Below are 20,894 nucleotides of genomic sequence, written 5' to 3'. Positions count from 1 at the left end.
AAGAAAAGCTGGGTGCTGACCTCAGGCACAAAGTGGCAATGGCCCAGCAACCGCTGTCCTCTGATCCTTCTCTCTGTCAATGATATTCCCACAACTCAATGTGTGGTTCTATAGGGACAGTCTGGATGATTGTCCCCTTTTTACTGCCAGGAGTACTCGTGTCTATTCCTTAATTACAATAGTTGCCAGGTTAGATTCCTTGAAATCTTTTTCCTAAGTATTCAAGACTGAGTGGCTTGAAACCTGTCAAATTGTTCCCTGACCTCCTACACTTGACTGACCCCCCTTCACTTCCCATTCTGTTTCCAAATCAATGATTTTTATCTTGATGTTGTATTTTAACACACTCCACCAAAGTGGAAGCAATTTTGCTGCTTAGTGTAGGTATCATCCCATCTCTTGGAACTATAAATTGATTTTAGCCAGTTCTCAGAATCTAAAGGTCACAAAAATAAACTCAACATTTTTCTCGCCCTAGCAATGAGTATGTACAGAGTGTTACTTTGTCTGCCAGCATCACTAAGCCAGCTATTGACTCTTCTATAACGTGGGGAAGCTGTAAAAGTTGTTGAGGAAGAAAAAAAATCATTGTGCATATAAATAACTTTTCTGTTATTGCCCAAAGCTGCACCTTGTCATTAATGGGATAATGGCATACACATTGTGCACCCCAAAGGTCCTTTAAATGCTTTTGAGTGGAGCAGACATTCTATAGTTGCAGGTATTGGTACAGTAAATCAGGCACACTTACACTGTGCTTACATAAACATTAACCAATAAATTTGTCTGTGTTCTAGAAAGGGAATGCCGAGGGAAGCTGCCATTTGCTGTGATTCATACCTGTCATATACAACCCCAGGCAAAGATTTAAGCAATATCCCAGGTATCAGGACCTAAAACAAGTACATGCTTTCTTCAAAAGAGAGCTGTATATCAGAGGCAGGGGGATTGTTTTACATTTTTCTCTTGAATATGCAAACTGAGCCAGGACTTCATGATGCAAATGATGCCAGCTTGAACACTTCAGGAAAGGAATGAAGAGGAATTATTTTTTTCATTCCAACAGAAGCTTATATTCACTCCTGTGAATTATATCACAACACAAGCAAAGATAATCTTGTGCCTCAAGGTTAAATGAGAGTAGTCATTTGTTTTAATACCTAGAAATGGAAGCAATTGTTGCAGCTTTATGAGTGTCCTAATTTATGGCCAAAATGATGGGTTTAACTTTGCTTCCCAAGCGCTTTCCCGGTAGAAGCAGAAGTATTGTATAGCATTGATGAATAAAAGATATCAGACAAAAAAGAATTAACTCTCAATTAAATTTATGTACAGTTGTGGATTATGATTATTGTGAAATCCTCCCTGTTGTAATAATAGCTTCTCTCCCTTGTAACTTATGCCATCAGTCTTCAAATGAAACAGAACAAATCCTCTTCAGCTTGCTACAGTGCTCGTGAAGGTACTGAGATTATGTGCCACTTCTTTCCAACTCAAGTAATTTTAATCTAAAAATACTCCTGCTAATCCCTATTTTGTACTTTTACTGGCTGCTTTTGACGTGAAATTATACTCAATTGCAGTGATTTAAGGATTAAAGGATAAGTATTTCTTCATACTGAAACCACAAAAATTACCCAACTGCCTTTGTAGGCTGCTGAGGAGAAAAATATTCCAGAGGAAAATGGTTTCCTAAGTCAGTGTTTGATGAGCTGCACCCAAAAAGACCTTCAATTTTGATTTATAATCAACAAAGTACCGTTTCCTCAGCATTGATATGTGATGGGTATTCATCTCTTGAAGTACTTGACTTACTGCAAACTATGTAACTCTAAAAATAAGTTTCTGAGCTACATTTATCTGTTCTAAAAATGCCGGGCCTCATTCTGTTCTCACTTACATATTTTACCTGGCCTATATCTGTAGTTTGTATCACTTTAAACCGACCAAACTTGGTTGCAATTTTTCCTGAAATACATCAGAACAGTCTTAAGGAAAAGCCAGTATGGAACTTCACATATAAAGGGAAGTAATTTTTTTTTTTTTAAACAGATTCTCCTATCAGAAACAAAAAGCTATTCCTGTCCCTTTCAGACCCATAAAGCAGGTATCCTACATTTATTTAAAAATTTACTCGTAGGGTCAAAAGTCCCTTAAATCTGCTGGCATTGCAATAAAGAGGAAAGCCTGAGGAATTTAAATCTGTCCAGGCGTCCCTGGGCACATTTCACTTTTGTATAAAATATCTGTTGCTTTTTTGCTAGAAGAGGCAGATCCATTAAATCAAACCACCTAGCATCATTGCTCATATTCTTGGCACAAAGAAAATGAATGTACCCTAATGGGGGTGCTGGTGATGCTCCTGCACGCTGCAATATCAGTTCTCGTCAGGAGCTGTGGGTATTTCTCCAGACTGGTTTCATCACTCACAGTCACACAGATACCCATCTGTTTGCACTTTCTTTAGCAGGTTAGAGAGGTTGGTGTCATCACAAAAGGATTTATTTTTTAACTATTAGTAAATCAGCAATTTTACTGGACAAAGCAGTGCCACATCCATCAGCCATAAAAGATTGTTTGTTCAGAGCCTGCTCATTCTGCCTCTCCTCGTTTAGGCAGCTGAAGATCAAGGGAGGGGGTGGTTTTGTGATCTCTGCTATCGAGTTCTGCTTTCCCTTTCAGAACACCACTGCAAGATCTCCTGTCATAGCAGTTAATTCACAGTATTGTAGACATCTGGCACTTGCTATACTTTTGCACGTGCAGCTATTTGTTATGTTTACGTGCTCTGTGCTCCACACTCCTCCAGTGTCGGCACTGTGCATCTGAATTCACTTTGATTTTACATCAGAGACACCTCTGTCACCTTCTCATTTGCACCACTGTCAGATCAACATCAAGGTGTGGATTTAAAAGGAGAATAAAACATTTTGAAGTAAAAGAAGGTGTGTTCTTTAAACACTTAGTGCTCAGTCAAAAACCAGAGGAACATGTTAACCTTAAGTTTTGCATTCTTACATTTTAACTTGGAAATCACTTCTGTCATTATTAGCACTCATCATTAATAGTGATTAATCCATGAAAAATAAATATCTCCAGTAAGAGCTTTGGTCACTAACCCAAAGTTTCATGTCTGGAGATAACTGCAGGAGTAGGGACTTCTTACTGCCTGGAACCAATCAAAAGATTTTGTTTCAAGGGATGGCTAAAGAATGTAATAGATTCCTTTCATCTTTTAACTAACAGAATTGATGAATTTGCATTAAAAAGATCAAGGCCCAGATTCCAGTCTTACTTACCCCAGTGTAAATCATCATAAGTGACTCCACTGAACAAGCAACTTTCCCTAATGGACTGAGCTGAGCACAGCTCCTGGAAGACACAAAAAGCCCCTCTTAAGGCAGGCACATCACACACAGGACTTTTAAATCCGAGATCTGTATGTACCAATAGGTGTAGATAAAAGGCAAGCACTGTTCAGCATTCAGAGAGGGCTTTGCAAAGAGTAACTAACCCATCCTGACATGGTTTATACAGCGAGTTACACGGCCCACGTGAAGGCAGGGATGGAGATGCTGCAGCCATCAGCTCTGAAGTGCCTGAGATCCTTTAAACACAAAACAGAAACACTAAAAACACAGCAAAGGATACTCTGATCTGCCTCTGTGTGGTAAGAGCTCTCAGCTCTGCCTGTGGGCTCCAAAATTGGGAAGCATTGAATGTCAATGGCTTCCAGCTCCTTGCTCTGACTCAGGCCATGGAAACTGCCCACAATTCATCCTCAGAATGCATGGTGGGTGCTGCTGCTCCCTTTCAGAAACACAGTTTCAGTGTTTCTACCTGGGTTGTGTTTCAGGACCAAAATGTACATTTTTTTTTTTCAGATGGACCAGTTATGGTGTCAAGATGTGTCCTTCAAGGGGTATGTGATGAAATGGCAACTGGAGTGGGGTTAGAAATGCCACACAAAGACATTCCATATAAATTTGGTCTTATGAAAGAGTCAATTTTGTAAATGGCATACCAATAATCTTCAAATGAGGCCTGGATCAGCCTGGCATTTTGGACATAAGCTCTGACCCTTTCCTGCCCTCTGAGTCTGTAATTGCCACTGGAAATCCACCCCTGTACTTGTCAAGACAGAAAGGGAATCAGAGAGAGTCTTTCTGATGTCTTTCTCCTCCTTAAGGATGCCTCATAAAATATTAAGTATTTTCAGCAAAATATCAAGAGACCTGTACAGTGTATGCCGTGACCCAAACATGACAACCAAAGTAGACACAGTGGGAAGAATATGTTTAGATAATTTAAAAGATAAATGGTCTCCAGCTTCACTGATCCATACACTCTGTCAATCCAGAACTTGTTAAGTGCTTCCAATACAGATGATATATTTAGGAAATGATGTAGCTCAGCAATAGAAGACCAATGAAGCCCAAGCCATAAAACCACTAGGGAAGAGGACTCAGCTATATGCCATGAATAATATTTACATTCAATCAGAATATCAAGTACAGATTACATTTCTCTCCTACCAAGAATGTGCCACCTTTTGCTTAAGCAATCACTGGGCCATCATGACTTTTAAGTGATAATAACAACTCAGTCTCCAACAAATAATCTACACAGGATACAGGCTCAGTAGTTTTTTACATTGACAGAGCAGAGCAAGATTATCTTCTCTTAGAATTTCCAGGCTCATTTAATCATCCAGCTATAATAGCACACAGCTTTTAAAGGGAGCCAACCCTGTTTGCACAAATTTGACAAGATTGCTGTTTTGTTAAAGGCACTTAAAGGCCTCTTTGGAACTGGAAGTAACTCAAACTGGACCAATATCCTGGCCCCATTAAAGCAACACAAGAGTCTTTCCACTAAGGGATAAAGCAAATAAGGATTTGAAGAGAAAGGACTCGGAAGCAACACAAAACACAACACAGTACAGGGTTTAAACAAAAATAGGTGTGAAACATACACACTTACCATGGTCAGAACAAATTTTACCACCAGTTCCTAAACATCTTGCTGGTTTTGAACAGGTATATAAGGGTATAGTAGGACTTCACAGGATTTTCTTGCAAAACCAGGGGATGTCCACTGCCAAATCGTGAATTTTACCCCAAATATTACACACCACATGAATAGGTTTGGTTCATTCCTGAAGGGATACAGCAACAGCCTATTGCCAACTCAAGGCAACTGATCCTCTGGGATGGAGGAGAAAATCATTGCCCATGCTGATAATATGTTAGATTTAGAATTTCAGAGAATCAGAATAACGATGTTGGAAGGGACCTCAAAGATATCTGGTGCAACCTTTGTTTTCTCAAAGAGAACTAGCTAAGTTCTTCTGTGCCATACCATCTGAAATCTTATTAATGTAATTCCTTGCCTTTTGCTTATTAAGTTGGGAAGAAAGTATAGGTACTTGTCAACCTACTTAGTTGAAATTGTGGAGAATTCCATAAAAGCATGATTTCACTGAGAGTATTTATACATGCTTACATGATTTTTAAATAGATTCATTACTGGTTCCCAGTAAGGCATAGTTCACTTTGTGTCTTGGCTTTCCTATGTAAAATAACTCAATTTTTATATGTTTACAGCCCAAAACAACATAATTATTGTTTTAGACCATTTATTTCTTGAGTTGAATAAAGGAATTTTAGTAATTTATTCTTTGCTATTTCTTTGCTGAAATACTTTGAAGTATTTCAGCTATTTTTTTCTTTGAAGAAATATTATGGCTTTTCTTTTGAAGAAATGAACTTTCTTTATAATCTATTATTACTCTTCTAAAGGGTTCTACATAGATATATCAGAGCATTAGACACTGATGCTTCAGAAATTATCTGCCTTAATTTAGCCTATTTTGTATATATCTATCAACCTGTTCATGCCATGAGAAAGTCTGAAGACCCATGAGGCATCATCAGATAGGAACACATTTTCTATTAATTTTTCCATCTATCTCAGTTCTGAGAAGTAAAATATACTGTCAATTCTTGAATAGAAAATATAATTTGGTTCCATGAACTCTCTCTTAACACCACCTTTGTAGCTGCTGGAATAATGCAGCTCCAAGCTCCAATAATTGGAGGAGGCAGAACACAAAAGAGGAGGAGTAAAAGTTCAGACCTGAAAGATGGAGAAGGGACAAAGAAAGGAAGGGTGATAAATCAGCTACGAGGGCATTAAGTGGGAGATCCAGGGTGTGTTTTGAAATGCAGCCACACTTCTTCTCTTCCTGTTTTCTCGGCTGGGAATTCAGAGAAAAGCACAGGAAGAGCACTTCTGAAAGCAGCAGCAGAGAAGGGGTTAGACCCAAGGAATAAAAAGAGCACGGAAGGAGATCTGGCAACAAAGCAGAGAGAGGAGCACGGCTCCTGTGCCAGGGGTGAGAGCACACCAAACCTTCTGAGTTTTTCCAACACACATGAGGGAAGTTTTCAATTAAATCTTGAAATAAAATGGAAGGTAAAAGAGGTGTTTCAGAAAATATTGTTTGTAAAAACGTAACAGGTTTATAAACCTCCATAGGCAATCCAAAAAATAAAAAGAAAATCTGTAAGAAATCTGGCTTTAATGAATACAAACTAAGGCAGTATTAGTGCCCAAACTCTTTGTTCTTCTTAGTTTTTTCTGTCATGTAATCTTCATAATTACTCTTTAATTAATCTCCACAATCTCTTAAACATCATGAAAGGGTTTTTTTTTTGTTTCTTAAACTCTAAATAACGATGATTTCTATTGAAAGAGTTTTACAAATAGAAAAATATTCCATTAAAAAAGAGCTATACCTTAGCAAAATCTTTCTAACAATTGTTTTGTATTTGTTCAGTATGAAAGGGATAATCTTTATGTATTCCTTGGCGCATCTTGTTTAAGACTGAAAACTTTGTCAAGCAGTCAGTAATATCATTTGTATCTTCATTAACTCTTTCTTTCCTGTGCAGTCATCTCAGAATCCCCATTTTCTTTAAAGACAGCAGCTAATGAATTGAGATGTCAATTACATTGTTTTGAAAACCCTGAAGAAAATGAGCTGCACAGAGATGCAAAAATGATAAATGACTTTTAATGTGACATAAGCAAACTCACTACGTCACACTCAGGTAATATTTTCTTGTATACTCACATAGGTTTGCAGCATCTCCAAACTGGAAAAGAACCCCCCTGATAGCAGAGTCTAGACCCCCTTGCATTTGTGGGAATCATTTACTCTGGACACAGAAAGACTCCTAAACAAGGTTTACTGGGTGAGCTGGCTGAAGATCCCAGGTTTTCTCCTCCCCAGAAGTGTTGTGCTAAAACAGAATAATTTTGTACTTCATTGACACAAGACAAATTTGCCTTGCAAATGAATGGTGCTAGAGAACTGTGTATGTGCAGCTGCAGCCACGTTGGCAAACAGAGTCTGGAGCAGAGGAGTTATAATCAGAAGTGGCTGAGTGATGCAGAGTCCACAAACTATTCCCTGCTGCTCATGATTTTGGTAGGTGAAAGGGAAGAAAATTGCTCACCAGACAGCAACATCAGCGACACAATCTCATTTTCTATCAGGCTGAAAGAGCTCAGGGATAGTGAACTAGATGTTCACCTTTTAATTTCATCATTAAAGCATCAAGTGAGTAAATTTGCCCATCACAGAAGTGGTGGTTTGAGACAAGGACTGAATAATCCTGTACAGATGAAGAGAGAGTTGTGTGACTGCTCTGCTCTGTGCTGAGCTGTGTGGATGTGAGGCACATCACATTAGACTTTCCACTTTTTTACATTAAAAAATACGTAAAGAAGCATTTGGTCAAAAATTAAGCTCCTGTCTAAAATTACATTCATATCCCAATCAAAATGAACCTTTGAAATGCTTTTGTTGCTAAAAAAGAAAAAAAAAAAAATCCTGGAAGTAACTCTTTGTAGACTTGGGAGGTTGAAGCTGTATTTCACTTAAAGGTGGTGAGGAATTTATTCTGGTAGTTACTGCTCGTGATTGTAGAAGAGATAGAGTGACTGGGAATTCCACACAGCATCTAATATGGGGAACTTCTGGATGCTTAAGAGGAAGGAAGGGAGAATCAAAACTATGTAACTGAATATTTAGGAGAGAGAAGACATTAGAGTATCACTGGATAGCAACACAAGAGATGTAGGAATTAAATACACTCTAAGTAGAAAATAAAGTAATGCCAGAACATAATAATATAAAAAAGAAAACTAAGAGTTGATGAAAAAAACAGAATTTCCCTGGAGCATCCTATTGACAGCTGCTCTTGTTTCCCTTTTCTCACTCAGTAAATACAGAAACAAATATTAACAGGGAAGCATACAGAGGGAAATGGGAATATCCTTAGCACTCTAGTAACAAGACTTCTTAGACCAGTGTAATTTTTCTGTTCTCTCTTGACATTTTAAATAAGATTTATGTGCTGGTAGATGTCTCAAATTTTAAATGATGACCCACACAGTGTAATATGTCAAAAGAGCATTTCTCTGCCAACATTTTCTGAATGAGAAATGGGCTGGACAGCAGGTACTACTAAATGTTAATAGCTCTAAAACTACACAAATTGTAAATTTATTGAATTGTGTTAATAATGAATCCTTAAACTGTTCACAGAATTCCAAAGTAGTTGTAGCTCGAGCAGAATTAAAGGTGCCCATAACCCTCTGAAGTGACAGGCAGAAGTGGCCACAGCCAGAGGAATTTAAGGAGAAGGAACCAGTCTCCACCTGAAGAGCAGACTGTTTGGGGCATTTTATTAGATTAAAAGAGAGAGAAGCAGTTGAGATTTCATGGTGATGCTCAAGTCATTACATAAGTAAAAGGTTACACTCATATTTAAAACCCAAAAGGAAAGTTTTTAACCCTAAAAGCTACAAAGAGAAGCGTGGCAATGGAAAGGTGATAAATACTGATATCTGCAGGCAGTTAAGTGTTTGAAGTGTTAGCTGCCAGTTTCGGTCAGGATGGGGCTGTCTCCAAGCACGTGCCTTGGGAAGAACAGTGTCAAGTCAAAGCCCAGCAAAGATGTGAGGGAACAGCACCAGGGAATGTGGCAACCAACCTGGTGTACCCTGTTCTGGGCAGGGTGTGAAATGTGTGCTGCTTCACTGGCAGCAGAAATAGTTGGGGTCAGAAAAGGATATGGCTTCTCTTATTTCAAGCCTAGATCTGGTCTTTTTTTGAAAGACTGTAAATGTAAAAAAAAAAAAAAACAAAAAAACAAACCACCTCCAAACAAGCAAACCATAAACTCAGAAAAGAAAAATATACTGTATTTCTTTTCTGTTTCAGAATGTTGATATCTCACCCTGGGTTTAAGACATGTCAAGTACCTTCTCTGTGAATGGCTGTTTTCACCAGCTGAAGTGGTCATTTTTATTCCCTTTGGACTGATCTGGATCCTACAGATTTGCTGTGCCTTAGCAACACCGTGATGGCACTGGGGAACCAGGGACAGCCTGTGACAGCTCTGATTTGTGAAATCCCAGTGTGAGTCCCTGGGAGAACCAGAGGCTGGAGGGTCACAGGCTGGGGGACTCCTGCACCACCTGGGTGGGAAGTTCCCTGGTGTCCATTTGGATGAGGGATGTTAAACCTGGGTCTCAGAAATTTGCTCTCTGTCACTCTTGCTGTAATGTTTCCCAGAGGGGGACAGCAGAGGAATCTGTGTTTTTGGGACCTGATCCATACAGGAATGATGCTCACTTACAGTACATAAATAAGAGCAGAGGTCCTGCCATGCCCAGCTGGAACAGAGCAGCAACATGTCAGTCTCTCATCTACTTCTGTGAAAAATAAACTCAGTTGTTCCACTGCTGCCCATTTCCCTGTTTGTATGGGCAGAAATACTAACAGGTAGTGAAAATGTGGGTTTGTTCCATCATGTAACCTTGAGCACTTCACCTTGTGGGGTTTTCGTGGTGATTTCACCCAGTCCAATATGCAATCACATGCTGGCATAGCAGGGAAAAACAGATTCACACACTCACAGTTTGCATTGATAATGGCTTACACATTTGAAGATATTGATCAACAGCAAGGAAAATAAATTGAAGTAATGCAGGATTTGAGAAAGCTGCTGACTACAGACAACTGAGTCTGCATTCTTTTGGTTTGCTTTCTTTGTTTTAGCTTATTTAGATACTTGGAAGCCTGTAGAAATAAATTTTCAGGTATTCCAGAAAAAATCTATCATGTTCTTATGTAAACTAAATTGCACACCATCAATACAAGCAAAAATCTGAAAAAATGAAAGCTGAGAGGACACTCTGGTCAACACCCTTGAATGACCCCAACATCTTCTGAAGTGTAGTCGCCTCTGCAGAGTGGCTGAGGGACCTTTATCAGTACATATCATAATGAATGACCAACAAAAATGTGTCACTACTCGTCAGTGGTAGCATTTGAGATGTAAAAATTTATCACAGAAATACTCAAAAAATATGCTCCCCCATACAGGGAAAGATGAAGTTTATTTGAACGATGGGTATCTCACCTCTATTGTCTGCTAAAGAAATAAAAGATTTCTCTTTCTCAGGTAGTCAGTCTGATCCCCTTACTAGTTACTCAAATTTAATTGGGAGGAAAACCCATTTAATTATGACACAGTGGAAGGAGCTCAAAGCTATAATCAGAGCTCATTTTGGAAATTTGTCAGAGAGGTCATTCAGCCCTTCACTGTCATTCCTGTTGATTTCTGGTCCCTGAATCAAATTTTCTAAGGGCTATAATGATCATCTATTACTGATAATTTTCTGTGGAGATATTTCTTTCATCTTTCTCTCATTCATACATTTTTAAAAATCCTTTGACTTCTCCTATTCTCACATGCTCTTTTTGCTGATGTCCTCCTGCTTCATCATCTTTGTTCTTCCATTCTGTGTCCCTCCTCATTCAGCAGCCTTACTTTGGATACTGAAATCCACATATTTGCCTTCTGCTCCACTAAATACCACGTATTTACCTGCTGATGGCCACAGCTCGATCCAGCACCATTGTAAATCTCCAAAACATTGTGCTTCAGGGCAATAGCAACTCATCAGCTGCCAGCAGAATGACACTATTTATCAGCCAAATAAACACTGCTTTGGCTGCCAGGATTTGTTTTGGTCCAGTCAATGCCCTAACTTTCATCTGACCCTAGCCAAGCATCTGAATCTCTTTCTTTGCTAACTATGGTTAAGATCTCCATCAAAGGGAGTTTTTAGAAAGTGATTAATATTTATATTAAAAAGAAAGAGGTGCATCCTGCATGGGGTTAACCCCAGAACCAAGCAAGGATTGTTGTTCAGGATCCAATATATTCCATATCCTACAGAGTGAGCATGCCAGAACTGGTTAAAAATAGCCTCTTCCATTCATTAGCGTCAGCAGATGGCCATTAATCTTCCTGAAAGTATTGATTCAAACTACTCGTCTCCACTTTCAAGGCCCTTCACAGAGTCCCCTCTGCCCATCTATCATCCCTCCTTACACAGCTGAAAAGGTGGCTGGCTTTGGGACAAGTGGGTGACAGAAACAAACCGGCCGCTCCCTCGCACGCTGCCCCTGACGCCTGCAGGGAGCTGCACGCAGCACCAACAAAGCTCCAACATTTGTCTCCTTTAAAAGCTTTCCTAAAACTTCCCTTTAGGAAGCATTCCAGAGTCACCCACTGGTGTGATGGCACTGGAGCCTCTCCAAGGCACGCTCTTGCCAAGGGCCATGTTGGCACTGTGTGTTTCTCCACCTCCAGCGTCTGTCCGTGCCAAGCTGTGGTGTTCTGTCTCCTTGACTCGAAGAGCTGGAATGCAAACTCTCTGAGTTTCGCCCTCAGAGCATTTGCCAGCACAGCATTGCGCTACAGGCAGATAATAAGAAGCAAATCCTGGCTCAGGAGGTCAAGAACTGGAAGATTCACCAAAAAAAAAAAAGTGCACAGTACCAAAACCTCCTGGACTAGTGTAAGCCAAAATTAGTAAAGCAGCACGGCAAGTTTTTGCTTGGCTGCAATTTAACCCGTGCTTGAAACCAGGGTCCTCATAAGACACGAAAGCTGGACAGGACAGAATGCACGTCAAACCAATATGATTAATCCAACGTTCTCTGTTTATTAGAGAGAAGATGGCAGTTTATATACACTTCTATACAGTTTACAGTTTACAAAGGCACTCTTATTGGCAAGCAAACATTGTTTGTCTTTGTCTTAAGGTGGCCTAAACCTCACACTATAAACTATACCCAGACAGCCCAGTGCTTCCCATCACACATTAATACAATTTCTAACTGCGTTACAAACTCTTAATTTCTAACTGCATCACAGGCTTAGAGGGCCTCACAAGGCCCAAATCTGAGGCCTAGACCGGAGTAGCTCAAATCTCATTCCAGACATAAATCATGCCCTCTCTCTCTCAGAAATTCTGCAACACGTGTATTTCAGCCCAGTGCTGCAACTCAAATAATGCCTGGCCTTCCCTGAGTCTTGCTACCAAAATATATTTCATGTGGTTCATGAATGCCAGCCTTGAGTGTCATCAGTGCTGATGTCACCCACAGCAGACAGCCCCATGTAATTTCTAAGCCAGTTGGCATAAACCTACCTGAATTATCTGATAATTAACTCTTTTACTTCTAGAATTGATGTTCTGTTCTTTGCTCCAAACCCAAAGGTTCACTGTGGTTCCTTTCAATTCTAGACCAGCAAATTTAGCTAATATTTATCTTCCTTCTGCCCTAGTTTCAAGATCTTTCCAAAGCCATGTGGACTTTCCTGGAAGAAACATTGAAGATGCTAGAGGCTCTCACCAAGAAGATGCATCTAAGATATCAAGAAATGCATTTCCCCTTCTTTCTCAACCCCAAATTCCAAGACAAGATATTACATTCCTTTTGGAAAGAAACCCCACAGCCATTCACACTCCATCCCTTACAATGGAAAGGGAGACTTCCCAAGCTCAGATGTCACCAGAAAAACAACCTGACATGGAGTTCACAGCACCTGAGAAACATCTTTTTCTTGAGAAAAGTGGCACACCCCTTCTGCATGAGGAGCCAGAGCCCAGAGCCCCAGGTGTCATTGTGACCTCCCACCCCGCTCTCCGTGTTAGGCAGCACAAAGAAACTTCAGCACGGACTGTTCCTCCTCATCCCAACACAAACTCAGATTCATTCCCTGCAAGCTCACAGACTCATTCCAGGCATGGTTATTCTCCCAGGAGATGGCCCAGTCGAGTCTCAGTCTTGAGGAACAAACCACCCCAGGGTTTCCCAGCAGAGCAGCCCAGAGCATCTCCTGTGGGCACGCATCGGCTGGGCCCTTCCCGGGATGCTGCATCCCTGTGTGCTGACCTGCCATGTTTCACCGGAGTGCAGTGCGAGCCAGCTGGAGATGGGGAGTTTCAATGTGGTCCTTGTCCCCCTGGGTACAGTGGTGATGGAATTACATGTGAAGGTAAGGCAGAAAGTCCTCTTTAAAATGCTCTAATAGCTCCAAGTCTAATAATTCTCCAAAGTAAAAATTGTTTTTTATTATAAATTTGGATATTTTTGTGGTTGGGACCATTCAGTTTTCAAAACCAATTATATTTCAAAATAATAAATAAAACCTATAGCTTTTAAGCTGCTCTTTCTGCTTACAAAAATGACATATTTATTTGATACCATCTAATCTATTAAACCCAAGGACTGATTGTGATCTTGCTTAATACCAGATTGATTCTACTAAAGTCATCACATTCAAAACCATATAAAATTTCTGTGAGAAAAACTGATTCTGCTTCTCTATACAGCACACTCTAGGAAAAATTAATTTTTTTATATCTTAAAAATTACCTGTAAATATCCATTTAATATCTCAAATATGAAACTGAACTTGTCATCTGAAATGTATAGCACCAGAAGGTTTTACAATATATTGAGTTATTTATTAGGCACCTGAGAATCCCTCCCTAAAACCATAGGATTACGTACTTTGCTGAAGCAATGAATTCCCTGACTTTGCTATCATTAATCACACCTTTTCCTGACATCCCTCTGAGAAGTTGATATCTTAACTGGCCTTCCACCACACAAAGCAAAAGTATTTGTAGCATTCATTAACATTCATTCCCCCCTTTCTCGTCTGGTCTCTCATTCCTCATGCACAGAGCAGGGGGGTCTCATCCATGATGTACTGGGAAGGACCTTGCAGGGATTCCTTGCTGTAAGCCAGGCTTTGTAGGGGTGTGAAGCCCCCAGCACTGCTGCAGCTCTCTGAGCTCAGAGCACTGTTGGAGATACAGTACAAGATGTACAAGAAAAGGTTTCTGTAATCCTGAGCACTTCATTTTTTTTTCTTTTCCTTTCTGCACATTTCTGAAATGCCGCTCCTAAAGAATCCTTTAGAGTTACTTGGCACAAAGGAGGTTGTCTTTAACTTCTGTTTTATACCTAGAGATGGAAAAGCACCAAACAGGTTCTGGTATTGGGAAGCTCAAAGCAAGTCTGGCCACAGAGAGCCCTCTCCTCAAAGACCACTCCTATGTACATATGAATATTTACAGTCTGGACACAAGGCTGCTGTGTGTTTAGCAGACCCATCAGTATAGTCCTTAAAACATAAATCTACCTTAAAATGTAAATCTGTCTCTGCCTTTTACTTGTGAGATGTTTCCCTCAGTTATTGGTATTACTGAAAATCTCCCTGGAGAGTCCTTAGGATTAAATACTTTATTACCAACAGCATTCTGCATCTTGGGCCTTGATGACACGATGCACAAACTTTTTGTCTCCTGTCACTGACCACGACACCTGACTCAATAATTAACCTGTCCCTTCCCTTCTCGTCTCCATCCTGAGCCCCCTGCACACCTGCACCTGGAGCAGAGCCAGTGCTGTGAACAGCACCCATTGTACCTCCAGCCTTGAATGTCTCTTCCCATGTCAGATGAAAGTGATTCATCATGACAAACAAGGTTGAAAAATGAGGGTAATTTCTTGGATTAAGGCCTGTCACAACCTCAGCCATCAGCACCTTGAGATGCCCACCCTACACCAACTCTCCTCAAGACAGCAGTGTCCTCTGCGAATGCGAGGCACAGTATTGGAAAAAAAAAAAAAATCAAAGCTTAGATGAGTCTAACATTTGCAAAATCTCCAGGCTTCAACATAACATCCTTGGCAAGCAAGCAAAAATGTCAAGAGACTCAGACTCTATTGATAGTTGTCACCATCTTATTTCATATCAAAATTCAACAATATAAAAGAACCAGCCCGCTGATAGCAAGTTTTAATACCTTTGGATCTTGAGGGGATGTGACCTTTGTTTAATAAGAATTTCTGAAAATAATCTAAAATAAGAATTACTTCACCAATTGGTATGTATGCTGTGATAGAATACAATTCATTTTTTTCTAAATGTGCAGATTCAAAACCAGGTTTGGAGGACTAGTAGGAAAAAAACAGCAGCATCCTGAAAACTAATTTCTTTCCTAAAGTATACCATAACACATTTTATATCTTTAATATTATTATCCCTCTGGACAAGCCCCTCAGTGTCCCTGTCACAGTTCAGTTGGAATTCCTCTCCCTCTGCACTGGGGGTCACAGACACACAGGACCACAAGATGGAAGAGACCCCTGGGGACCATCAGGTGTAACCTCCTACCCTCTCTTGGAAGAACGCAGCTAAATGTCAGTGTGTTTAGCTCATATTCAGACATCTGAGATATTTTCAGACTATTTCAGCAGTTTCCATTTGGATCACTCCCTTCACTGCTGACATCTGCGTTGCCTGTAAGAAGCAGAGCTCTGCTTTTGCTCCTCCTGCTTTGGTGTAATAAGAATTACAGATTATTTTCCTTCTGTCAGCATCTACATACTCTGCAGGTGAAGGGAGATGAAACATTTCTTCAAGGCTCTGCAGCTCTTTCCCCTTCCTGCACAAAGGCAATAGGACTTTTTTTTCAGTAGCCAAATATTAAGACTTCAAAGCCAAACAGGCCAGCTTTAAATCTTCATTTTAGAGCAGTGTTTTGGAGACAGTCAGCATCACCTACACAAAAATAAAAAATAAGTAGGGGAGAAAAGGCCTGCTGTAGCCCACTGGATTCTCCCACATTTTCTCTAGCAGAAGATGCTCTCTGGCATTTCTGGAGTAAGCTTAGCCAAGCATTCCTCTGGTGATGAGGGAGGTTGCTAAATACCTAATTTTCACTCTGAGTGCTGCTTCCAAGGATATCTGCAATAAAAACCAAAGCACTGGTACAGTCTCCTTCTAGCAGTTTTTGGGACAGCACGAATCACCTGCCAAGGAGCACTGCAGGAGCATCAGAGCACAAACGGGGCTTTACACATTTCAGCTCCATGTGCCAGTTGAACAAAAACCTGGCGCTGTAATAATGCAGAAAGAGCCCAAACAGGATTGATATCAGATATCAGCCTTTCTGACATTTTGTCTGATCTGTTACAGTGGCATGTGTGCTGCAGTGATTTGTAACACTTGGAGCTAACACTCTGAAATATTTGTTAGTCTTGGTAGTCACCCTAGAGCAGTTCCTTGTCATCCTGCCTTTGTTCCCACTCTACCAAGGTGCACAGGTTGAGTACAACTTGCAAAGCTGTTGCATCTACTGGACAAGGAAAAGGGAAAAGTGCTGTCCTTTCCCTGGGCTCAGCTCATTCCCCAGGGTCTGTGCATATGGCACTGCCTGAGAGCAGCTCTTGTACTCCTGGAGCTCCTTAGGGTGCCCTAAGGTGGAACATTGCCTTTCCATTTGAGAACAGAATTGAACTGAATGAAAAATTCTGCTTTGGGTATCATTGTTGGGCTTCTTTCTGAGAGACCTAGACCTGAAAACTGATGAACATAAGAATTTAAACCAAATTTCTCATCATCCTTTTTTTGTTGCTGCTGTTGTTTCCCTGACTCCAAGCTCCTTTGATAGGGAGTTTCTGGTCACTAAAACTGCACTATTAAAAAGTCAGCCTCCATTTCATAGAATACATTAAAATCATTTTGGATTAGGTTGACAGTTAAGGAGTGGTATCCTTCTGGTATTTCAGCTGTCATAAAAGACTCTCAGCACTCCTGTCAAAGATAAAGTTATATTTTAGAAAAATATTCTTAAGAAGGTGAACTCAGTAAAAATCTGGAATATTTAATTGGCTTTGTACAATGTTTTCAAAGAGAAGGAGAAGTCTGGAACAATGGGAAGTCTAGAACAGTGGGACTGATGTTTACTGCTCAAGAGTTAAGAACACAGCATTGCCTTGACATTACAAAACCACTTTTCAAACCAAATAATTTTCAAAACAACAGAAGAGATGGAGTAGTTGGGAAAGCATTGTGACTTCACCATGTACAGCTGCATGAAATGAGAAAAAAATTTGTGTGGATCATATTATTTTTTTTTTTTACATTTTGCACCCAAAAAGATCTACCATATCAAACCAAAATTCTTTTCCCTATCTCCAATAGCTGCCAACTGCATTTGTCTGGCAATATGTGGGAAAGATAGAGGGATACTGTCTGGAACAGCTTCTCAGAAATTATGGATCATGTGCTCCAAAACACCAAGGTGATGCCTTGGAACTTTATCCTGTTCACTCTTTCCAGGCCACATCTGATTTCACAGTTTTCTATCCTAAAGTCATATTTTTCTGAAGGACCTCATTATTCACTTGTTCTTTGCACAGAAGCTCTTCTATAATTTTGTTTATTTATCCCTGCATCTTTTTCTGCATCTTTTCGGCTTCTACTGTAGGTTTTCTGAGCTGAGGGCTCAGACCTGCCCCTGGTATTTAACATGGAGCTCACCATGGATACAGGTCACAAGGAAGTCTGGCATGGTGTGCTCTGCTCCTTTCTTAACAATTCCTACCACTTTATTTGGTTTTTTTTGGCTTCAGATGAGCACTCAGCTGACATTTCACAAAGCAAAATGCATTTGTACAACTTAGCCAGCGCTGGTGCCTGCATTTGTATTCCCAGTTTATTCAGTCAAGTTTCTCTTGTTAATATTCCAGTTGCTATGACGGATATTTCTCTCACAACAGGGCTCCCAGACTGCTGGACTATTTAAATGTGCAATGACTTAATTTAATTGCAGTAACACATGCTTTAATCCTATGCTTCATTTCATTTATCTGTGTATCTTACATGCAAAAGAAACACTTCGATGCACAGCATTCCAAAAGAAAAAACAACAACTGAGGAACTTTCCTTTCCCTTTTTCCACTTCACCCTTGTGCTGAAAGCATTAAAACTTCATCTGCACATTTAGGAAGTTAGGTTAATGTATCTTTGAAAGGAAATGAATAATGTAGAATGAAACAAGGTGGACTATGCTCCCTCCAGTGAAGTCTGTCCTGATCTGACTTTGGTGCAAAATTCTAAGCAGGCAATGCTCTCACAGCTCCAAGCCTGGCTTTATTTGCACAGACCCAGGGCCTCAGGTGGGGATGGCACAGGGAGTTACTCACTGTGGAGATGCCAAGCAATAACTCTGTCCTGGAAGACATTTGCTGATTAGGCTATGGAAAATAAGGGAAAAAACAGAGCATCTGGTATTCCTGAGTGCCCCTGAAGTTATTGCAGAGAAACTTATAAAAACTGTACGATCTCATTTTAATGGAAAATAGAAGTTTGGGGATATTTCCCAAAAAGCCTTTTCAAAGGAAATAATAATGCACTTCTCCATTTTCACCTCCAGATTTTAAATTGTAAACATAAACATACGTACACTTGACAGTAAGATTGACCATTTGCAGCAATGTTTTCCTCTTTGCTGTTATTTTTCCCAAATCACTTTATTTTGTCCAAAACCACTTAGTATAAAAACACCGCAATACCTTTCTACAATTTAGCAAATGCTCTTGGAAAAAAGTATTCATTTCAGAAGATGAAAGATAGAAGTTTGGGAAAATAATTTGACATAAGCAGTATATTTCTATTACAGTGGGAAATGTCTTTTAAGTGAATATTACTCTTACTCTCACAGAGGAGCCAGTGTTCAGTTTTTATCTTTTGCTATTCACCAGTAATAGAACAGTTTTAAACATTTTACTATTAAATGTCACCGTAAGAGCTAAATGTTTTAATATCCAAAATACCATGTTCTTTTCTGACAGTTCAGATGCATCTCAGAATGTGCAAAGGCCAGATGGAAAGTGTTCCATTCACATGGACACATTTGCTTTAAGTGCTACATGAACCACACCGAAATAAAGCGTAACACGCCTGAATGTCACCGTGCTTGGCACAGCACTTAGGCACCTGGAGGCTTTATGCAACCATCATCCTGCAGGAAAGGCAATCACATTTAATGTACTTTAAAAAGAGTGGTACATTTTTCTCCAGGTTTTATACTCCCCTTACAAAGGGGGGCAAAGAAATCACAAATCCAGGTTGCTCCAAGCCCCATCCAACATGGCCTTGGACATTTCCAAGGATGGAACAGCCACAACTTCTCTGGGCAACCTGTGCCCATGCCCCATAATCTTCACAGCTAATAATTTCTTCCTAATACCTTATCTAAATCTATTTAATTGTCCAGACAAAGATGATTTGGGTTTATCTCTTCTTCTTTTTTTTTTTTTTCCCCACAGATATATATTTGGAATTTCAGCTAAGCACACGTTGATTTGCAAATGCTCAACCTTATCCAATCAAAATTAAATTTAGCTTAATGACATTCTCAGCATATACAGTATGAATCTAAAATACACCTTGTAAGTTTTCTATTTTCAGGAAGGCCAAATCCTAAAGTTATATCATGCAGCATTGAAAATTTCATCATTAAATACCAAATACATTTCTCAATGCTATTTGTGTCAAAGTGGTTTATTTAACAGCACTTATCACCTTCTTGGAGTTTGTCTTTTTTAATACAATTAGAAAATATGTGAGGGCTTTCATTATTTTTTTGGATGGCAAAGTTCATATTCTATGGCCTGGTGACAATCACAAGAGGTAACGAGGTCTTCAACACAATAACTGCATTTAAATTATGTGACTCCCCAAGAATTAGTCCTTCATTTAGCTTTCCATTTCCATAGCCCATTTTCCAGCTTTAAGAACAAAATGTGGTTCATTAAGGTTCTCTTCCCTCGTAACAATACTTAAAATGAAAGATGCTTAGTTTCAGGTCTCGTTAGCTTCACTTTGCTTTTTCCTTGGAATAACCTTGCTTAGCCTCATATCCTTCATAAAAGGCAAAACTCTGCCAGTGAAGTGAGCCAAAGTACAACATTTTTCACTGTATTCACTTCCCACACACAAGGGAAGATATTTTTCATTCTGCTATGTGAGGTGCCTTTCTTTTTCCAGTAGCATGAGGTGCCTCTGGAACACATTTCTTGCTCTGCTCCCGCCACAGAGTTTCTGCTTTGAGTGTCATCCTGTCCCTTCTGTGATGATTTTTCCCTTCAGTGATCATCCTGTCCCTTCAGTGATCTTCCTCCTCCTCTTTTGAGTTTGCCATAAGCAATTACCAAAAGAATTCTCAGGTACCTGCCTTAGATCTTAGATTTAAGGGTCCAAAATTTCCAGGCTCCTGTGCAATAAAGTTTTTAGATTCAAAATTATCAACATTTGAAAAACAAGCATGCCTTCAGCAAATAGCCTCTTTTAGGAGCTGCAGTCCTTTCTACACTTTTCCTCCCACAGAATTACATTGCATACTGCAATAAGTCAAGAACTCTTTATCTAATTTGCTGCTTTGTCTGCAGAGCTCATGCTACTCATTAAATATTAACTTTTTTTGCTTAAATGTTTGCCATTTTGCTGACAAGTCCACACACAACTCTTTTCTATAAGAAGCACTTAATCTCTCCCTTATTGTGAGTTCTGACACCTGTTAAGGCTTCCTGATCATCCACAAGGCAAATTTGTAGAGAGGGATGGGCAAGGTCTTGAGTTGTAACTACATTTGTA

General features: G+C 39.8%; 1 protein-coding gene across 1 annotated transcript in view; it reads left to right on the top strand.

Annotated features, from left to right (window-relative positions):
* The window catches only part of LOC101234197 (von Willebrand factor D and EGF domain-containing protein-like), a 133,851-nt gene that overhangs the window by 85,515 nt on the left and 27,442 nt on the right, over window positions 1–20,894 (top strand). The window contains exon 21 of the mRNA XM_041717675.2: window positions 12,720–13,433. Within this exon, the coding sequence (XP_041573609.2) occupies window positions 12,720–13,433 (714 nt within the window). The remainder of the gene's footprint in view (window positions 1–12,719; window positions 13,434–20,894) is intronic.

Source organism: Taeniopygia guttata, chromosome 7 (assembly GCF_048771995.1).
Source record: "Taeniopygia guttata chromosome 7, bTaeGut7.mat, whole genome shotgun sequence".
Taxonomy (NCBI): domain Eukaryota; kingdom Metazoa; phylum Chordata; class Aves; order Passeriformes; family Estrildidae; genus Taeniopygia; species Taeniopygia guttata.
This window is presented reverse-complemented; position numbering and strand designations above follow the sequence as displayed.